At 37.1% G+C, this 19251-nt stretch overlaps 1 protein-coding gene across 1 annotated transcript; it reads left to right on the forward strand.

Moving 5' to 3' along the window:
* The first annotated feature begins 4455 nt into the window (after positions 1–4455).
* LOC105782541 (lysine histidine transporter-like 6) lies at positions 4456–6707 on the forward strand. Its single transcript, XM_012607337.2, has 6 exons — positions 4456–4738; positions 4820–4959; positions 5056–5939; positions 6051–6142; positions 6273–6341; positions 6432–6707. The coding sequence occupies exons 1-6, from the start codon at positions 4643–4645 to the stop codon at positions 6528–6530; spliced, it is 1380 nt and encodes a 459-aa protein (XP_012462791.1). The 5' UTR covers positions 4456–4642; the 3' UTR covers positions 6531–6707.
* Positions 6708–19251: the final 12544 nt, after the last annotated feature.

Raw genomic sequence — 19251 nt, forward strand, 5'->3', positions numbered from 1 at the left:
AATCAAGAGCCTCAATATCGAGATCCAATTAAAGACGATGTGGATAACCAGCCTCCTGCTCATAGGCGCGCTCCTCGGCATGTCCCTAGAACTGATTATGATCTTCATGATCGTGGACAACCCTCTTTGGCAAAACCAAAGAGCGAGCAGCAACGAGAACATCTCTTTCATACTCGCTGCCATGTACAAGGTAAGCTTTGTAGAGTTATTATTGATGGTGAAAGTTGCTCGAACGTAGCCAGCACGACGATGGTGGAAAAGCTTTGCTTAACCACTACCAAGCATCCACGACCTTATCAACTACAAGGGCTTAGCAACGAAGGCCAATTTAAGGTCACTCAACAAGTGCGCATCGCCTTTTCTATCGGTAAGTATCAAGACGAAGTCGTGTGCGACGTAATACCTATTCAAGCCTGCCATTTGTTGTTAGGAGAACCATGGCAACTAAATCGAAAGGTCACTCACGATGGTCGTACCAATAGGTATTCTTTCAAGCATCAAGGAAGGAAAATCACCTTAGTGCCGCTCACTCCGGAACAAGTCCATGAGGACCAAATCAAACTGAAAAATTCTGTTGTTAAAACAAGTGAGAAAAAAAGAAAAAGAGAATGAAAAAAGCAAAAAGAGATTGAGAGTGAAAAGGAATGTGAAACAGACAAGAAAAGTGAAAAAGAAATTGAAGAAAGAAGAGAAAATAAGTTAGAAAAAGAAACAAAAGAAAAAGACAAGGAAAGGGTGGTGAGGAATGTTTCCACTAACCAATATATGAAATTTTCTTGTGTTGCTACTTTTCAGGTTCCCGAAAGACCGAAAGATAACTTTCAACTTCAATACCTCTCAAATGAAAGACGCTTTCATACAATCAACATAGGCAAAGATGAAATCCAACCACATGAGCCCGAAGGTAAGCGAGGTAAGGAAATTTTAGCAACCAAGTCCCATGCAGATTTGAAAATAATTGATAAAACTTTTGGTGACTTAGTTCTTAAAAGATCCCCTCATTTTGATCCAATTAATTGTTATTCTTTGATTGTGGTTGATAAAGTCATTACGAAAGGAAGCGTGAGTTGTTATTCTCTTAATTTACCTTGTGTAAAATCCTCGAATTTGTGCAAATCTATTTTGGCAAATACGTTCTATTATTTTGATACTTGATTTTTGAATAAGGTAACGAGCTTTGCCAAGTTTGTTTTCAATTTATATTCGTGCCTTAAACAATTTCTATGGTTATACATAAAGTTTAAGTTCCATTTGACAAATGTTAACTCAACAACGGAGCTTCGACTACACTATGCCCCCGATGAGCGAAGGTTTGTATTAAATGAAAAAGGTAAAATCGACCCTTATTCTTTTGCTTATAAAGGTAAGATGCTTGAAACTTTTGAAACACCTTTGTACTCCGCGGATAGTGACAAAGATCGTGTTGATGATTTAATTTTTGTAAAACACTTAGATCGAAACGTGCTTGACTATCCTATTTTATTTATTGATGATCTATCTGTTTTAATGATTGATAAAAGATTATTGTTTTTGATGCATGTGAGTGAATCCATAGTCGTCGATTAATGCATGGTATGATTGTACAACTCGTGAACCGTGTGAATCTTTTCAAATACACCTTGTGACGATTATGTTTACCATTTGATTTATTACTCGCAATTTATTCATGGTTTGTGGAAACAATTTGAGACGACTGAATGCCTTAAAACATGTTCATCTTTGTTTCGAATATTTGGCGAGGCATTGGCGAGTAAATTAGCTTGTTTGCATGGTAATCTGAATCTGTCAATTCGCATGCGTTATACTTGTTCTGTTATGCTTATGATTGGGCTACAAGTTTGTTTGCGTTGCTATTTACTAACTCATGGCTATTCTTTTCAGTGGATTCAATTGCCATTAGTCCCATTCGATCGAGGAAAGTCGAGTCCATTTGATTTTTCAGATTCGAGGACGAATCTTTTTGAGGAAGGGGGGAATGATACGAGTCTCAAAGGCCCAACCCAAGCCCAAACAAGAAGACAAACCATGCTTACTTGAAATCAGGCCAAATTGTTAAAGTGACTCAATTTGTAAAGTTTTATTTTTTTTAAATACTTAGTTTAAATTTTTATGGAAATATTCAGTCCAAGAGGCCAAATTAAAAGCCCTTGGCCTAATTTCCATTTAAAATTAAAATAATTAGGAGTTTGTTTAGTTTTAGTTTTCTAATTAGATTAGGAAAATATTTGAAAAGCCTATATAAAGGCTTGGCCAGCCACCGTGTTAGATACTTCTCAATTATATCAAAAATTTTAGATTTGTTTAAGTGTAGAATTCTCTTTGAGTTTTTTCTCCAAGAATTCTTTCTTGGGTTTTCTTTAGAAGTTGTTTTAACAATCTTTTGATTGTGGGAGCCATCTTCAGCCTTCTTCTTGCCATTGATATTCTTTGGAGGGGAGATTAGAGCCGTTTGAAGGGAATTGTGAGATCTTTCGGGATTTCAAGGCTTCTTAGGACTTTTCTTTTATTTGCTTGCTGTCAATTTCTTTTCTTTATTTCTGCTTGTGCCGAATCTTTATCTAATTTATTTGTTGTTCTTATTGTGTTTCCAGCCTTTTTCTATCTTAAAGAATCGGCCAAAAATCCCCAATTTCTAGGGTTCTTGTTGATTCATTCATACTCTTTTTGGGTGAAATTAGATTGCCGAAATTTGGGGAAAACTATCTTGGTGTTCAATTGGGCAGAATCGCAATCTCCTTTAGGGTTTCAAGAACCCTTATTAACACTTATTTCTATTCTCAATTTGATTCTTTGCTGATTTGGGAATTTTATTTCAGATCTGAAAATTCAAAGTTCTAATCTTTTAATTTTCTGTTTCGTTTCAGATCTGATTGTTTAGAGCTTTTGTAGGAGTTTTCCGTGACTTGGCAACTCGATCTTGGTCCACGCGCAACCCCCGTATCATCTTTTGTCTCTGTATATTAATGTTTAAAGTTTAAAAGCCCCCTCCACACAAGGTGGGGAAAAACAAAAGGTCAATGTCCACTGAGGTAGACACTGAATAAGAAGCCAGAAAGTTTAAACCAAGGAATCAGACCAGCCTATATGAGCAAAAAGCAACTTCCCTGTAGATTGAACCATTAGAAAAGATCTAGTCTAGATAAATTTGGAGCACTATGATGTCAAAATGACGACAATGTTGAATGAAAGATTAGTGCAAATATTTATGTTATCATTGTAATTTTGTTTGCATTCAGCTTTTGGCCTCCAATGGAAGAAGGGGGGGGGGAGTGGGACACCTCAAAATAAAGACAGTGACCCGTACCAAACTTTCCCATAAACAAGCAGCCTCCTTGCTTTAATCATTATTTCAGAACCTATGGCCTTAATTTCTACCATAAAGCTACATAGAAAGAATGTATAATGATTTTGGGATTGATCCAAAGCACCAACCAATAAAACTTCCCGTCATTGGCTTAGGGTCCAAAAGCTCGTAAAAAATGCAGAAAAGCCAACAATGTCCTTTTGCTAAAGTATAGGAAGTTTCTAGTAGGGCTTCGTGTTGCTACTTGCCAGCCATTAAAAGTCCTTTTATTCCTTAACTTGCATCATGGTGGAGTAGAACATTTCAGTATCTGTCGCCATAAGTCCAAAGCTGTCACTTCTCATTCCTTGGGATCTCTAACCTTATTTGTTTTTGTTATGAGATACCTTGTTAAGTTAACCACTTTGATCGGATAAAAGAAAACTCCCCATCTGATGTTATTTATTATATGCTTACTACGCAAACCAAACTTTTTATTACCTCCGTAATAATTTTATTATCAACTCTCCACGATGTGGTGAAATTACATTTTATCATATCTATGACACTATCACCAACCCCAAGTAGTAGGAGGTGTGTTCAAGGATCCTCATCCTCATAAGTCTTTAAGACTCTACTTCACATACTAATGTTGTGTCAAAATCTTATCAGAACCTTCCATTTTCTTCCAAACTCTCCGGAACCATTGCTAGCAACTCTCTACACACTATATGAACCGCTTCCAACCTCCAACATCACATATTATATCAACATATACATACTTTTGAAAACAAAAGAAATTAAGAATCAGAGTTTGAAAATTTCTTTCCAATATGAAAATGCTAGAACCACTTGCTTATTATCAAAATAGAATTTATTTGGTATTATATGACTGTGGAACTTGCATATGAATCATATCATTCTATTGTAATCATTTGATAAATTGTGACTCCAGTAAAACCAAGGATCCTGTTAGTTTCCCATTCATATTTTCCCAACTAATTAATTATTTTTGGAGAGTGCTAAATACACATAAATTGTATGCATCGGTTTTTCCTTCAATTTTATTAGGGGTTTTTAAGGGCATGTAGGAGAGGGTCTTGAGAGATGGAAAAAGATATTCGTTTCAAAAAAGGAAAAGGGTTAAATAAAGTAAACAATTGCGTTACTTTGTTATAAGATTAAGATGCTGTTTTAACAAGTTGGGATAAAAGGTTTTGAGGGAAATGGTAGAAGAAATATCACAAAAAGAGAAAAAGAGCTAACCAAAGTAAATGGGATGTCATTTTCTTAACTTTATTCCATGAAGCAAAGTAAATCATGTATCACTAACAAGTCCCAAGTCCTCTACTTAAACAGATGGTGACGATGACCCAACTCCTTACATTCAGGAGATACCTCAATCTTCCAATTCAATACTTTTTGCAAAAAATGGTTTCAACATCCCCTCCAAAAGTGAGAACATGATGAGTTAGCTTGTATTTCCTGGCCAATGGCCAACACCAATTGACTATTTTTCCATTTTGATTCTAACAGGAAGTTCAATCCATCGGGAAATGGGCAGAAGGCGATCCTACTCGCAGAGCCAAATGGTGGTACTCCACTTTTCACACTGTCACGGCCATGATAGGTGCAGGTGTCCTCAGCTTGCCCTATGCCATGGCCTATCTAGGATGGTATGCAATGCTGGAACTTAAAACTCAATTCAACAAAAAGGCTTAGTTGAGACAAGTTGGGAAATTTTTTACTAACCTTTTGTTTTCTGATCTTAGGGGTCCAGGAACAATGGTTCTGGTATTATCATGGTGCATGACCTTGAATACAATGTGGCAGATGATACAACTGCATGAGTGTGTCCCTGGAACTCGATTCGATCGATACATTGACCTCGGGCGATATGCTTTTGGACCGAAACTCGGAGGATGGGTAGTGTTGCCTCAGCAGCTGATTGTTCAAGTTGGATGTGACATTGTGTACATGGTTACAGGAGGGAAGTGCCTCAAAAAGTTCATGGAGATTGCCTGCACCAGCTGCACACAGCTCAGGCAGTCCTACTGGATCTTGATTTTTGGTGGCACCCATTTCTTCCTGTCTCAGCTTCCCAATTTCAATTCAGTTGCTGCTGTTTCATTAGCTGCAGCAGTTATGTCTCTGAGTTATTCAACCATAGCCTGGGCAGGTTCCTTGAGTCACGGTCAGATCAATGGTGTGAGCTATGAGTATAAGAGCACAAGTCCGACTGACTTCATGTTTCGAGTGTTCAATGCACTAGGCCAAATTTCATTTGCATTTGCAGGTCATGCAGTTGCCCTTGAAATTCAGGCCACAATTCCATCAACCCCAGAAAGGCCTTCGAAAATACCGATGTGGAAAGGTGCACTCGGAGCCTATTTCATAAATGCTATATGCTACTTCCCGGTAGCCATGATAGGATACTGGGCATTCGGTCAAGATGTCGATGATAATGTACTTATGGCACTCAAGAAACCTGCATGGCTCATAGCCTCTGCTAACTTGATGGTGGTTGTTCATGTCATTGGAAGCTACCAGGTTTATGCTATGCCTGTGTTTGACCTGCTGGAGAACATGATGATCAAAAGGCTCAACTTCCCACCAGGGATTGCTCTCAGGCTCATAAGTCGATCTACTTACGTAGGTGAGGTTTCCTCTATACGAACCAACTTTACTTACACGACCATCCGTAAGTTATAAAATGAGTTAGATATTTTAGTTAATTATAAGAACAATGGATATTGGATGTTTGCAGCATTTACCCTGTTCATAGGAGTCACTTTCCCTTTCTTTGGAGATCTTCTGGGTTTCTTTGGTGGATTTGGCTTTGCTCCCACTTCATATTTTGTAAGCAACACACACACACACACACACACACACACACATATATATAAACATATATGACTGATTTCAATTCAGTGTTGCTATCTGCAACTCACTTAAATCTATATCTGTCATCAAAATTTTTGGCTTACAGCTTCCCAGCATAATGTGGTTGGTGATCAAGAAACCAAAAAGGTTCAGCCTCAATTGGTTCATCAATTGGGTAATGACTTTTCATATACATATATAAATACATATAGATAAATTTGCTGATAATAATGGGTGTTTTCTTCTATATGTAAATATATTTCAGGGGTGCATATTTGTAGGAGTGTTCATTATGATGGCATCAACAATTGGAGGTTTAAGGAATATCATAGCAGATGCTTCAACATACAGTTTTTATACATGAATGAATGAGCATTGTATGTTGTTTCAGATGGATGTATTAATGTGAATCCACTGATCAAATACTTGCTTTACCTTCGAGCCACTCAATGTCCTAGTGATTATATATAAATTGAGCAAGTTTTATATATATATAGCATAAAGTGGTTAAAACTTATAAATCCAAAGACAGTTTACCTAATTTTTTATTTTCATTTGAATGTAAACAAAGAAATTGATTGAAGAAAAGGACTGATCATTTACCATTCATCAAAACCCTGGCTGAGACTTTGCAACATTCGTATACACACGCTCACTAAGACTTCAACTTATCATTGGCTAGCTTCTAGTTTTAGTTTATCTTTTAGGTACATTATCAAGGAAGAACATTTATGGCAAGGAGAAACTAATGAAAGCTCTCAAAGCACATGTTGCCCATTTCGCTGTTTCTCTTCTTAGTATGTGGTTGCCCTCTAGTTGCTGACTAATGGTGACAAACTGGAAGAGATTTTGGACATCTTTGAATGCTGGTTCAAGTTTCCACCCTGTTTTGGTGCATCCAAGAATAATGTTGGTTCATTTTTTGTCTCTGTCCAGCAACCTACAAGAAGAAATATTGTGAGACTTAAGGGACAAAAGAACAGCGTAGAGGATAAAAATTCTAGCCTGAAGTTTGGTAGCAAATTTGAAGCTATGAATGGACAACAGTTGGAATCCATTTGAGTTTTGAACGATGGCCACTCTTCCAGTCATATCATTTTGTCGATTTTTAATAATGCTTAACGATAAGAACCATTGGGAGAAGTGTTTACCAAGTCTAAGAGAAGGTTGAATCCTTAATTGAATAGTCTGAGAAATATTAGCAGGAAAGGAGTTGAGCATCGAATGGTAGATATAAAAAATTCTTTTAATAGCACCTATAGGACAGGGACTAGATCCTTAGAAGATGAGTTCATTTCTCAATTTTCATATAATCCAAAGGGTATAGACCGTAGCAATGTAGAAGTTTCTTGAATCCAGACAGTTGATACAATTTCTCTAGAGCCAGTAGGATCCAGCAAGAGATGAATGAGTTGGTAAGAGAGTCGAAGTGAAGTGAAGTGAAAGAGGGGAACCAAACTAAACGGCCCTTGCAAAACTACAATTTAAGAAGGGATGCATAGGGGGTTTCCCTATCTTCTTTCTAGAGAAGATAGAGATTATCATTAGTAGAGAGTTTTCTCGATTCTTTAGTGGGGAGGCAATTATTTCAAATCTTCCATAGAAAAATGATGATTTTGAAAGGAATTGATTAACTCAGGCAACTTGCTGAGATTGAGAGAGTGTTGGGTTTTGAATCGAGTTAAAAAACAAAGAATTATTTAAATAATAATGTCGATTCAAACAACAAAAGAATCGAGTCAATCAACAAAACAATCTATTCAAAGTGGCTACAATGCTTTTGCTTCTTAAACAAAGAAAGAAGAGAGCAAAAACGAAAATGAGCCAAAGAATGCAGCTTAAGAAATCTGCAAACTGATCTGCACTATCTACTTTGTCTCTCAATTTTTTAGTCATAAAAAGATTACAATATAAGTCATTTGTTTTCACTAAACACACCTAACCCCACTAATCTGCCTAGTAACAAGTGAAACATAACTTGAAGACATGCTGATTTATCTAAATCAGTACCTAAACACCTGAAGTAATTTACCAACTTAGCTCATTTACAGCTAAATAACATAACAAAAGAACTAGTAATGAAACTAAAAGCTAAGCAGCATACACACGTGCTGCATGCATGTGTGCAAACTATGACAGTTACATGCAAACACCAAAAAAACAACCAGCTGCATGGATGGTCATCTTCAACACTCCTCATTGGCCTCCATGTTGCTCACACCATTCATCTTCCTTAAATATTCAAACCTGACCTTTCCAAATGGCTTGGTCAGTATATCAGCCAGTTAGCATCTTGGCCAGCTCGCATTTTGATGAGCTCGCATTTTGGTGAGCTCGCACTTTTGTAGCTCGCTTTTCATTCAACTTGCAGCTTGCACTTTGCACAGTTCGCACATTTTTCAACTCACACTTTTGCTGAGTTCAAAACTTGCATTTTGGTGAGCTCGCACTTCACCCTGTTGCTTGCTACTGCATGATTGGCCAACTTGCAACACTCCTTCTTGACCATTTTACAGCAAGCACCAATGTTAGTTTTCTTGTGCAACTTTTTTAAAAATTGCAAGCTGCAACACTACTAAGTCACATCTGTGATAAGTTTCAACAATAGGCCTGATGCCTTTAATAGGAAGGTCATCAAAGTCTTCATCTTCAGCTTCATCTTCAACTTTAGTCATATCCTCAATCAAATTTGACTTGAACATCTGACTGATATGTGATTCATCCACTGAACTGGTATAGGCCCTCGATGCCACAAAGTTCCAATCCAACACAAAGCTTCTATTATTCATTGAGACTATCATAACTTCCTATCCCAATGAATCAAATATAATGCAACATCTATCTTTAACAATAATGGAGTATTTCTTCTCAAGCAATTGACTAACACTAAGGAGATTATGATCTAACTCAGGCACTAAAAACATGTCTGGATTACTTTAGCACCTATTGGAGTGCTGATTAGCACAACACCTTTTCCTTTAGCCTCAATAAACTAACCGTTTCCAATTCTGGCTTTTGAAGCAAAACTAATGTCAATCTTCCTGAAAATGCTCTCATCAGAGGTCATGTGGTTTGTACAGCCACTGTCAATTAACCAACTCTTATTGACTTTGCTGCTTGAAACAAAACAAGAGGCAGTGAACAGATGCTCCTCCTGAGCTTGGTTTCCATCAGCAGCCTGAGATTGAACATGGTTTTGCTGTTATTGCCCTTTATTTTTGCACACATTTTCCATTTGTTTGCAGCTTCTACATTGAATATTAGATCTGAACCAGTAATAACTCTCCAGGTGATTAGTCTTCTTGTAGTGAGAGCATGGTGGATTTTTCTCCTTTCCACTATCTCTCCAACTCTTCTCTTTCTTCTTTGTCCAGCCTTTCTTTTCTTCATTGCTTGAGGAGCTTCAGCCTTCTCTGTTTCTGGCCTGAAAGGCTCCTTCAGTGTGCTCCTCTTGCTTACTTGTCCTTCTCTGCTCTTGAGCATACAAAGCATTAATCAACTCTGAAAGGGAGATTGCTGATAGGTCCCTCGAGTCTCAAAGAGAGGAAATTTTTGACTCACACCTCCCAGGAAGTGTGTTTATGACCTTTTCAACCACCTTTCTATCACTAAATCGATCTCTAAGTAGCTTGATGCTATTGACCATTGCCATGGTCTTTTTTTGCATATTGTTTCATTATTTCAGCCTCTCTCATCTTCAAATTCTCAAATCTCTCATGAGATTAATGAATTGTTGCTGTCTGGTCTTGTCTGACCCTTGAAACTCCTAATTTAGCTTATCCCAAGCTTGTTTTGGAGTCTCACAGGTCATGATTCTTGTGAATATCACATTAAAAACACCATTCTGCAGGCAACACATTACCTTGTACTTTTTGGCACAATCATCACTATGTTGTCTTATCTGCACTATAGTTGGATTGGCCCTCAATGGTGGTGGTTCAATATCAACATTCATAACTTCCCACAAGTCAAAAGCTTGACTATAAGTCTTCATTTTAACCATCCAGATAACCATTGAAAATAGGTGATGGAGGAGGTGAAAACTAGTTGAAGATATTTTGAGACCCTCAAATATTAATGGCTTTTGATAGCACTGTTGGGTTTTGAATCAAGTTAAACAACAAAGAATTGATTCAAACAATAATCAATCGATTCAAATAGAAAAAGAATCAAGTCAATCAACAAAGCAATATATTCAAAGTGGCTACAATGATTTTGATGCTTAAGCAAAGAAAGAAGAGAGCAAAAACGAAAATGAGCTAAAGAATGCAACTTAACAAAATTTGCAAACTAAACTGCACTATCTGTTCTATCTCTCAATTTTCATTCATCAAAAGATTACAATATAAGTTATTTGTTTTCACCAAACACACTTAACCCCACTAATCTGCCTAGTAACAAGTGAAACATAACTTGTATACATGTTGATTTGTCTAAATCAGTACCTAAACAGATGAAGTAATTTACCAACTTAGCCCATTTACATCTAAACACCATAACAAAAGAACTAGTAATGAAACTAAAAGCTAAGCAGCATACACACGTGCTGCATACATGTGTCCAAACTGTGACAGTTATATACAAACACTAAAAAACAATCAGCTACATGGATGATCATCTTCAACAAAGAGTGGTAGAGGGGATCTTTTGGAAAAGGAGGGAATAAACATTTTTAACCGTAAAAACCACATTGTGATTGGCTTTCCAGACTATTTTGTCATCTCCTCCCTATATGGAAAGTGTTCTACTAAGGAGATCTGAAGCTCTGTTGATATCAAAAGATCTAAGGGACTTATTTTGATCCAACTATTGAGATGAGGATAGAGGTAAGTTTGAACTTGAAAGTTGGAAGCATACAGTTTAACAATGTCAATAAGGGGTTGGTTAGAGTTAGTGCAGATCCAGTTGTTTCTTCCACCCCAAAGTTGAACATCCTTCCATCTTTTGCAAATATCACCACTAATAAGTATGCCTTTCTAGACCCAAAATTTGGAAGGTTTTGGGTTAATAGACTCAAATGGGGTATGACTGCAATACTTAGCTCTTAGGACTTTTGAGAGTATGCAGTTTTGGTCTATCATTATTCACCAGGCGACTTTCGATAGGAGCGTTTCATTGAAGAGTTTAGTCTTAGGAATTTCCAATCCCCCTTGTGAGATGGGAGCACAAAGTTTATCTCATTGACATGATGAAATTTCCTAGTGTTTATGTTATGAACCCATCAGAAGGCACTATTTACTTTATCATTTTCATCACACATGTTCGTGGGGCCTTTTAAAGCTGAAAGAAAATAGAGGGGAAGCAAAGTCACAGTGGATTTAATAAGAGTGAGTTTTCCACCCGGCAACAAACATTTTGTCTTCCAGAGAGCAACTTTGTTGTTAACCTTGTCTAATAAGTTATTAAACAACTCTTTCTTCTATTGAAATTTCCCCAGTTCAGGAAGGCAAACTCTTTTGGCATTAAAAATGGCAATAAACCATCTCTTTACATGATGCTTACTAGAAAGACTAAGAAAAGCTTAGACTTAGCAAAATTAATTTGGAGACCCGAAAGAGGACAAAATTTCATAACCTTGAGAGATTTGCATGTCTGCATGGAAGCATTAAAAAAGATGTAACAGTCTGTTGAAGTTGGTCAGCATGTAGTAATAAAGAAGACAGCAAGTAGGCCATGAAGACCAAGCCATGCAGAAGCTGCTGGAACAAGCTCAATTGTTCCTGTTTTGTTCATTTTGTAATTCTTAGTTGATGAAATGTATTTTTTAGTTCATTTTAAATTATGTTAGGTTGATGATTGATGTAATTTGTTGATGAATGAGCTGTTAATTCAGCTTTGCTTGTATGTACAATTTAATTACTTCAAGTTTCAATGTATTAGTGGTGGTAGGTAGCAATTAGGTGAATACTTGCTGATTTTGACAAGCAAATTGCTTGGTTTATGTATTGGCATTATGCCATTGTTCAATGTATGAATGAAATCAGTTTTTTTGTTCATCAAGATACTCTTTATTTTCTTTGCTTTCCTTTTTTCTTTTGCTTCGAATCCTATTGTTTGCTCAGTAAGTATCGAGGCTTGCTACACAAGACACAAGCTGAGCTTGTCTGTTCTTTGATTTCAACACCAACAATTGGTATATAGAGCCTCAATCTTAAGAGACCTGTTGTACAAAAGATAGCCTCATCAAACTTCTCACTAGCTGCACCACAAGTCTTCAATAGAGAAGGCTATCACATATGGGTGGTCAAAATGAAGACCTACTTGCAGGCTTTCGATCTGTGAGAGGTGGTCAACTCTGATGTTGAACCAGAGCCACTCAGAGCCAATCCAACAGTGGCTCAGATTAGGCAACATGCTGATGAAAGGACCAAGAGGCACAATGCCATGTCTTGCATCCGAAACTCAGTGTCAGATGTGATTTTCACAAGGATTATGGCCTGTGAAACACCAAAGCAGGTCTGGGACAAGTTGAAAGAGGAGTTTCAAGGGACAGAGAGGACAAGGCAGCAACAGTTGTTAAATTTGAGAAGGGACTTTGAGAATTTGAAGATGAAGGAAGAAGAAACTGTCAAACAGTACTCAGACAGAATTATGGCTGTGGTAAACAGCATAAAGCTCCTTGGTGAGTAGTTTAATGAAGCAAGGATAATGGAGAAGGTTATTTCAACCTTGCCTGAGAGGTATGAGGCAAAAATCTCATCCCTCGAAGACTCAAGGGACCTGACCAGTATCTCCCTGATAGAGCTGATTAATGCTCTTTATACACAAGAGCAGAAAAGAGCTAGCAGACTGGAGGAGCACCAAGAAGGTGGCTTTCAGGCAAAGACTAATACTGCCTACAAAGGCAAGAAGGCCTGGAAAGACAAGCCAAAGTTTGATGCTACAAGGAAAGGAGACCAAACCTGTAGGCATTGTAAAAGGCCTGGTCATCCAGAAGAAAAATGTTGGTTTAGACTAGATGCATTGTGTCAACATTGCAAGAAGATGGGACATGTTGAGAGGGTCTGCAAAAATAAAGGCAAACCAAGACAGAATCAATCCCTACAGTCAAAGGCTAAGGCTGGAGTAGCCAAGGAAGACAGTGATCAAGTGGAGCAAGTTTTTGTTATGTCATGCTCAGCTGCTCAAGAGAGGCTTTCAAATGGTTGGCTCCTAGATAGTGGATGCACCAACCACATGACACCAGATGCTTCTATCTTCAAGTCATTGGACAGAAGCTGCAGAACCAAAGTTAAAATTGGTAATGGTCACTTCCTAAAGGCGGAAGGTAAGGGTGATGTGTTGATATGCACTCCCATAGGTGCCAAGGTCATCTCGAATGTGCTATTAGTGCCTGAGATTGACAGAAACCTGCTCAGCATAGCTCAATTTCTAGACAAAAGGTATTCAGTAGTGTTCAAAGGTAAGTAGTGTCAAATCAGTGATCCAAGTGGATCCAAATTTATGGCAATCACTATGGCTAATAAGAGCTTTGTAGTTGATTGGACAAAGGACTTAGACACTGCCTATACAGCTACAATAAATGAATCCAAGCTTTGGCATCAAAGACTTGGTCATGCCAACTACAGATCAATGGACCAGTTCAAAAATAGGAAGTTTGTTAGGTGTGTTAGCTAGGGAAACAGCCCAGACTTCTTTTTCCCTCGAATCAAGCCTGAAGAGCTTCTGAAAGGCTACAGCTGGTACACACTAATGTGTGTAGCCCCATGAAGACTATGCCATTGAATGGAAGCAGGTATTTCATTATGTTTATAGATGATTTCATAAGGTTTTGTTGGATTTACTTCTTGAAACAGAAATCAGAGGTTGCCTCTGTATTTTAGAATTTCAAGACTGCTGCTGAGACTGAAACAGGCTGCAAGTTGAAGACCCTAAGGTTAGATAATGGGACTGAGTATACCTCAGCTCAATTCCAAGATTTTTGTGATGAAACTGACATTAAGCATCAGCTCACAAACATCTATACTCCTAAATAGAATGGAGTGAGTGAGAGAAAGAATAGAAGCTTAATGGATATGGCCAGATGCTTGTTGATTGAGAAGAATCTACCTAAGACCTTGTGGGCTAAGGCAATTAACACTACTGCTTACATTCAAAATAGGCTTCCAACCAAGGCCTTGGCTCAGAAAACACCATTTGAGGCATGGTTTGGATTCAAGCCATCATTGGCTCACTTAAAGGTTTTTGGATGCATCTGCTATGCACATGTGCCTGTTGTTAAAAGGGATAAGTTGGCTAAAAGAGCTCAACCAAGTATTCTGGTGGGCTACAGCACAGTCAAAAGGGGATATAGGATCCTAGATCCTTCAACAAACAAAGTGTCAGTTAGCAGAGATGTTGTATTTGATGAGAAGGCATGCTGGAACTGGGAAATGAATGAGCCACAGGTAGTTTCAGAAGATCTTGCAACAGACCAAGTTGAGCCAGATAAAAATTATCCTAAAATGGACATTGATGATGAACCAAACAGGGGCACTAGACCATAGGCTGAAATTTATGAAAGAGCATAAGTAGTTATAGCTGAACCAAGCTGTTTTGAAGAAGCTGAAGCTCAGCAAGGGTGGAAGCAAGCAATGGCTGAAGAAATCAGCATGATCGAGAAGAACCAGACTTGGGAATTGATTGAAAACCAGTAAAAGGGAAGATTATTAGAGTGAAATGGGTGTATAAGGCCAAGCATAATGCTGATGGGAGCTTGAACAAGATAAAAGCAAGGTTGGTTGTTAAGGGATTCAACCAGAAATATGGTTTGGACTATCTAGAGACCTTTGCACCAGTAGCTAGGCTCGATACCATCAGACTGTTGATTGCCTTAGCAGCTCAAATGGAATGGAAAATCCATCAGCTCGATGTGAAGTCAGCCTTTCTCAATGGATTTCTTGAGGAAGATATCTATGTTGAACAACCACAGGGGTTTGAGATAGCTGGCAAGGAGCATATGGTTTACAAGTTAAAGAAAGCCTTTTATGGCTTAAAACAGGCTCCAAGGGCCTGATACAGCAGGATCGATAGCTACTTGGCTGGTTTGGGATTTGACAAAAGCAAGAGTGAGCCAACTTTATATGTTAAGAAGGTAGGAGTACAGACACAGTTTATTGTGTCTCTGTATGTTGATGACCTGTTGGTGACAGGAGGAGACCAAGCAATGTTGATTGATTTCAAGACCAAAATGCAGGAGATGTTTGAAATGTCTGATCTAGGGAAAATGTCCTATTTTCTTGAGATGGAGGTGACACAAACATAGGATGGGATATTCCTAAGTCAGAAGGCCTTTGCCTAGAAGGTTTTGACCAAGTTCTCCATGCAAAACAGCAAAGCAACAAAGACTCCTATTGCTGTTGGAGAGAAGCTATCGAGCCATGGTGATTTTGAAAGGGTTTGTGAATCTACTTACAGAAGTTTAGTGGGTTGTTTGCTGTATCTAACAGCCACTAGACCTAACATTATGTTTGTTGTAAGTTTGCTCTCAAGGTTCTTGCATTATAGCAATGAGAAGCACTTTCAAGCTGCAAAGAGGGTGCTCAGGTATGTCAAAGGTACATTGAGTTATGGCTTGATGTATAGGAAAATTAAAAGCTTGAAGTTAGTTAGCTATACTGACAGTGATTGGGCTGGCTCGATGGATGACATGAAAAGCACCTCAGGGTATGCTTTTAATCTTGGTTCAGCCATGTTCTGTTCGAGCTCGAAGAAGCAAACATTGGTGAATCAATCCACTACTGAAGCAGAATATGTCGCAGCAGCAAGTGCTGTAAATCAAGCCATTTGGTTAAGGAAAATCATGGCTGATTTAAATGTGCATCAAAGGGAAGCAACAGAGATCTTCTGTGACAATCAATCTGCTGTTGCAATTGCAAAGAATCTAATGTTCCATGGAAGAACAAAGCATTTCAGCATTAAACTTCATGTTGTTCGAGAGATGGAGCAGGCACAAGAGATGAAACTGATTCATTGCAATTCAGAGGATCAATTTGCTGACATTTTGACCAAGGCCCTTAATGCAACAAGGTTCGAGTATTTAAGGAAGAAACTAGGAGTTTGCAACATGCTAACCAAGGAGGAGTGCTGAAGTTGGTCAGCATGCAGCAATAAAGCAGACAGCAATAAGCCATGCAGGAGCTGTTGGAACAAGCTCAACTGTTCCTGTTTTGTTCATTTTGTAATTCTTAGTTGATGAAATGTATTTTTTAGTTCATTTTGAATTATGTTAGGTTGATGATTGATGTAATTTGTTGATGAATGAACTGTTAATTCAGCTTTCCTTGTATGTACAAGTTAATTACTTCAAGTTTCAATGTATTAGTGGTGGTAGGTAGCAATTAGGTGAATACTTGCTGATTTTGACACGCAAATTGCTTCGTTTATGTATTGGCATTATGCCACTGTTCAATGTATGAATGAAATCATTTTTTTTGTTCATCAAGATACTCTCTATTTTCTTTGCTTTCCTTCTTTCTTTTGCTTCGAATCCGATTGTTTGCTTAGAAAGTATCGAGGCTTTCTGCACAAGACATAAGTTGAGCTTGTCTGTTCTTTGATTTCAACACCAACACAATCATTCGCAAAGAGAAGATGATTAATAGAAAGCATTCTTAAAAATATTAATTCCATAAATGGATCCATTCACTTCAGCTTTATGAAGCATAAGTGAGAGGATGTTCATGCACAAAATAAAAAAAAATAAGGGAAAAAGGATCCCCTTAGCGCAAACCCTGAAAAGAGTGAAGTCTTTCAAAAGAGAGCCATTAATAAGGACTTAGTAAGAGATAGTGGAGATACACTGATGAATTAAATTTATCCATTCACGTTCAAATCCCATATGCTTCATGACAATAAGAATGAAATCATAATTGATCTTGTCGAAGGTTTTTCTCATATCAATTTTAAAAGCTGCAAGAGACTCTTTACCTCTCGTTTCTCTCTTGATGGAGCTGTCCTTTTTCTCTTGATGGAGTGGATAAATTCACTTGTAGAATAATACCATATGGGATAAGGAGTCTAGGGACAAAAGCATTTTATATTTAAAATTGAGATTTTTTTTTTATAAAAGAACATCAAAATTGTTTTTTTGGTTGAGATATGTTGTTAATTCTTATAATTTGACAAAATTTAATATTTAATTCTTGTACTTAAAAAATTTAAAAATTAAGTCCTCTTACTTTTTATTTAAAACTCTCATTCAATCGTTGAAGTCGTAAGTATTTTTCATCAAAATTTGTCAACTTGAAATTTTGATTAGGTTATCCTTACATCACATGACATATAATTAAAAAAATAAACATGTTAAATTGATAAATTTTAACAAAGCCTATCAACAACAATAATCATTAGGCTATGATTTTTAAATGGAAAAAATAAAAGATTATATTTTAACTTTTAAAGTATGGTGGCTAAATCTCAAATTCTATAATAGTGTAGGGATTAATAGCACATTTTAACTTTTTCATAATAAAAGCATGGATTAGTATATCTTTTTCCCTTGTACTTTAATTTCTTCATGCTCGTTCCTAACTAATAGAAAAGGATCCCATGATCCTGAACCGATCTTACTTGGGATCACAAATCCCAAGTTTGTCTATGAAGAGCAGATCTAATTATATTAGTGTCTATAATTGATTTCTTTTGTGTAATAATAATTGATAGGGCCTTATTGGTAAGTGTTGCAAGATCTCGTGCATTGGAACCCACGGTTATGGACCCGAATCCATTAGTATGGAACATTTTCTTTTCCAAGTGAAATCTCTTAGTATATGAAAAAGTGAAAAAGTGCTTTCATTGTTGTGGAATAAGAAGCTTTCGTATCTTAATACATGTATTTAATTTATTTGGGGCTATTAGAGTGGGATCCACTTTTTGGGGAATATGAGTCGAAGCAATAACAAGAATATTTCTAGTGGAACATCTTTCACAATCCTTGGAGAGATAGTCCACTAATAGGGATAAGTAATTCGCCTCATTCACATCCAGGTCATGAATGATTGGAATCCATATTATGCAAGGAGGCATTGCTTTTGCTAGTTTGAATTGAAGGGTGATATAAAATCAGTCTATTTCCGACATTATATCCATAGTTAACACATTCGTCATAGTTAGAAGCTCCAGCTCCCTATCAAAGTCACGATCAATAGCGTCACTATCATCAATATCGTCACTAGCATCAATATCGATATCATCAATAAGAAAACCCTTAAGCTTGTTATCCATGAACTTGTTTAAAAATATTGTAATTAAAGGAACATAGGAGTTTGTCGTAAGGTATTTGAACAAATAGGATCGTCCGGTTCCTATAGAACCTATCACTAAAATACCCTTAGATGGAGATAGGGCTAAGCGGAGCGAAAAGGGTTTTCCACTAGACGGGAAATGAAAACTATTAGCCCCACACGAAGTTTGTAAATAAGTGATTGTCTGATAATGAGCAAGGAATATCTGCCTTTCTGCTAAACAGGATGTATTGAACTCATAATTCATTAGATAATTTTTATGAATGTCAGCTAAGTATCGTAAGTAAATTGGTCTCGGTTGTTCAATCATTTGATAACCAAAGTCATTCTTTGATAAATGATCACTATGAAGCAAACTCAATAGAATTTGATCAATCCTTTTTTCTGTAGTTAAGGTGGAGAACTGAACCAAGAATTCTCTTTCTTTATCATCAATCGAATCACTGTTCGCGACCCCGGATTCTATTTTATCATCAATCCAATCACCGCTCACATTTTTTTCTTTTTCTTATCAATGATTAGATTTTTTTTATTTGTATGACTTAGATGTATCGTATTTCTCGAAAAAATGATTCGACTGATGGATTTGGTATGATACTTATGAAATCGGCCATTTGTACCTAACTAGCACCTATATAATTTTTTTGCACTTAATTGGTACCTAAGTTTTAATTCGCAATAACACCATTAAAATACACTAACATAGTATTGATGACCAATAGCAATAATAACACGTGGTAACCCCACATTTTGACATGTGGAAGAAATTTAAAAAAATAAAAATATATATATAACATTTTACACATAAGGAGTGAATTTGGACAAATAATTATCCAAGTACATTGGAACTTGAAGAACAAT

Source organism: Gossypium raimondii, chromosome 13 (assembly GCF_025698545.1).
Source record: "Gossypium raimondii isolate GPD5lz chromosome 13, ASM2569854v1, whole genome shotgun sequence".
NCBI lineage: Eukaryota > Viridiplantae > Streptophyta > Magnoliopsida > Malvales > Malvaceae > Gossypium > Gossypium raimondii.

Excerpts from the sequence above, each read along its gene's own strand:
- LOC105782541 (XM_012607337.2), top strand. The coding sequence starts at position 4,643 with ATGGTGACGATGACCCAACTCCTTACATTCAGGAGATACCTCAATCTT. Across the intron at positions 4,739-4,819 it reads TTTCAACATCCCCTCCAAAA|GAAGTTCAATCCATCGGGAA; the intron begins GTGAGAACATGA and ends TGATTCTAACAG. Across the intron at positions 6,342-6,431 it reads TCAATTGGTTCATCAATTGG|GGGTGCATATTTGTAGGAGT; the intron begins GTAATGACTTTT and ends AATATATTTCAG.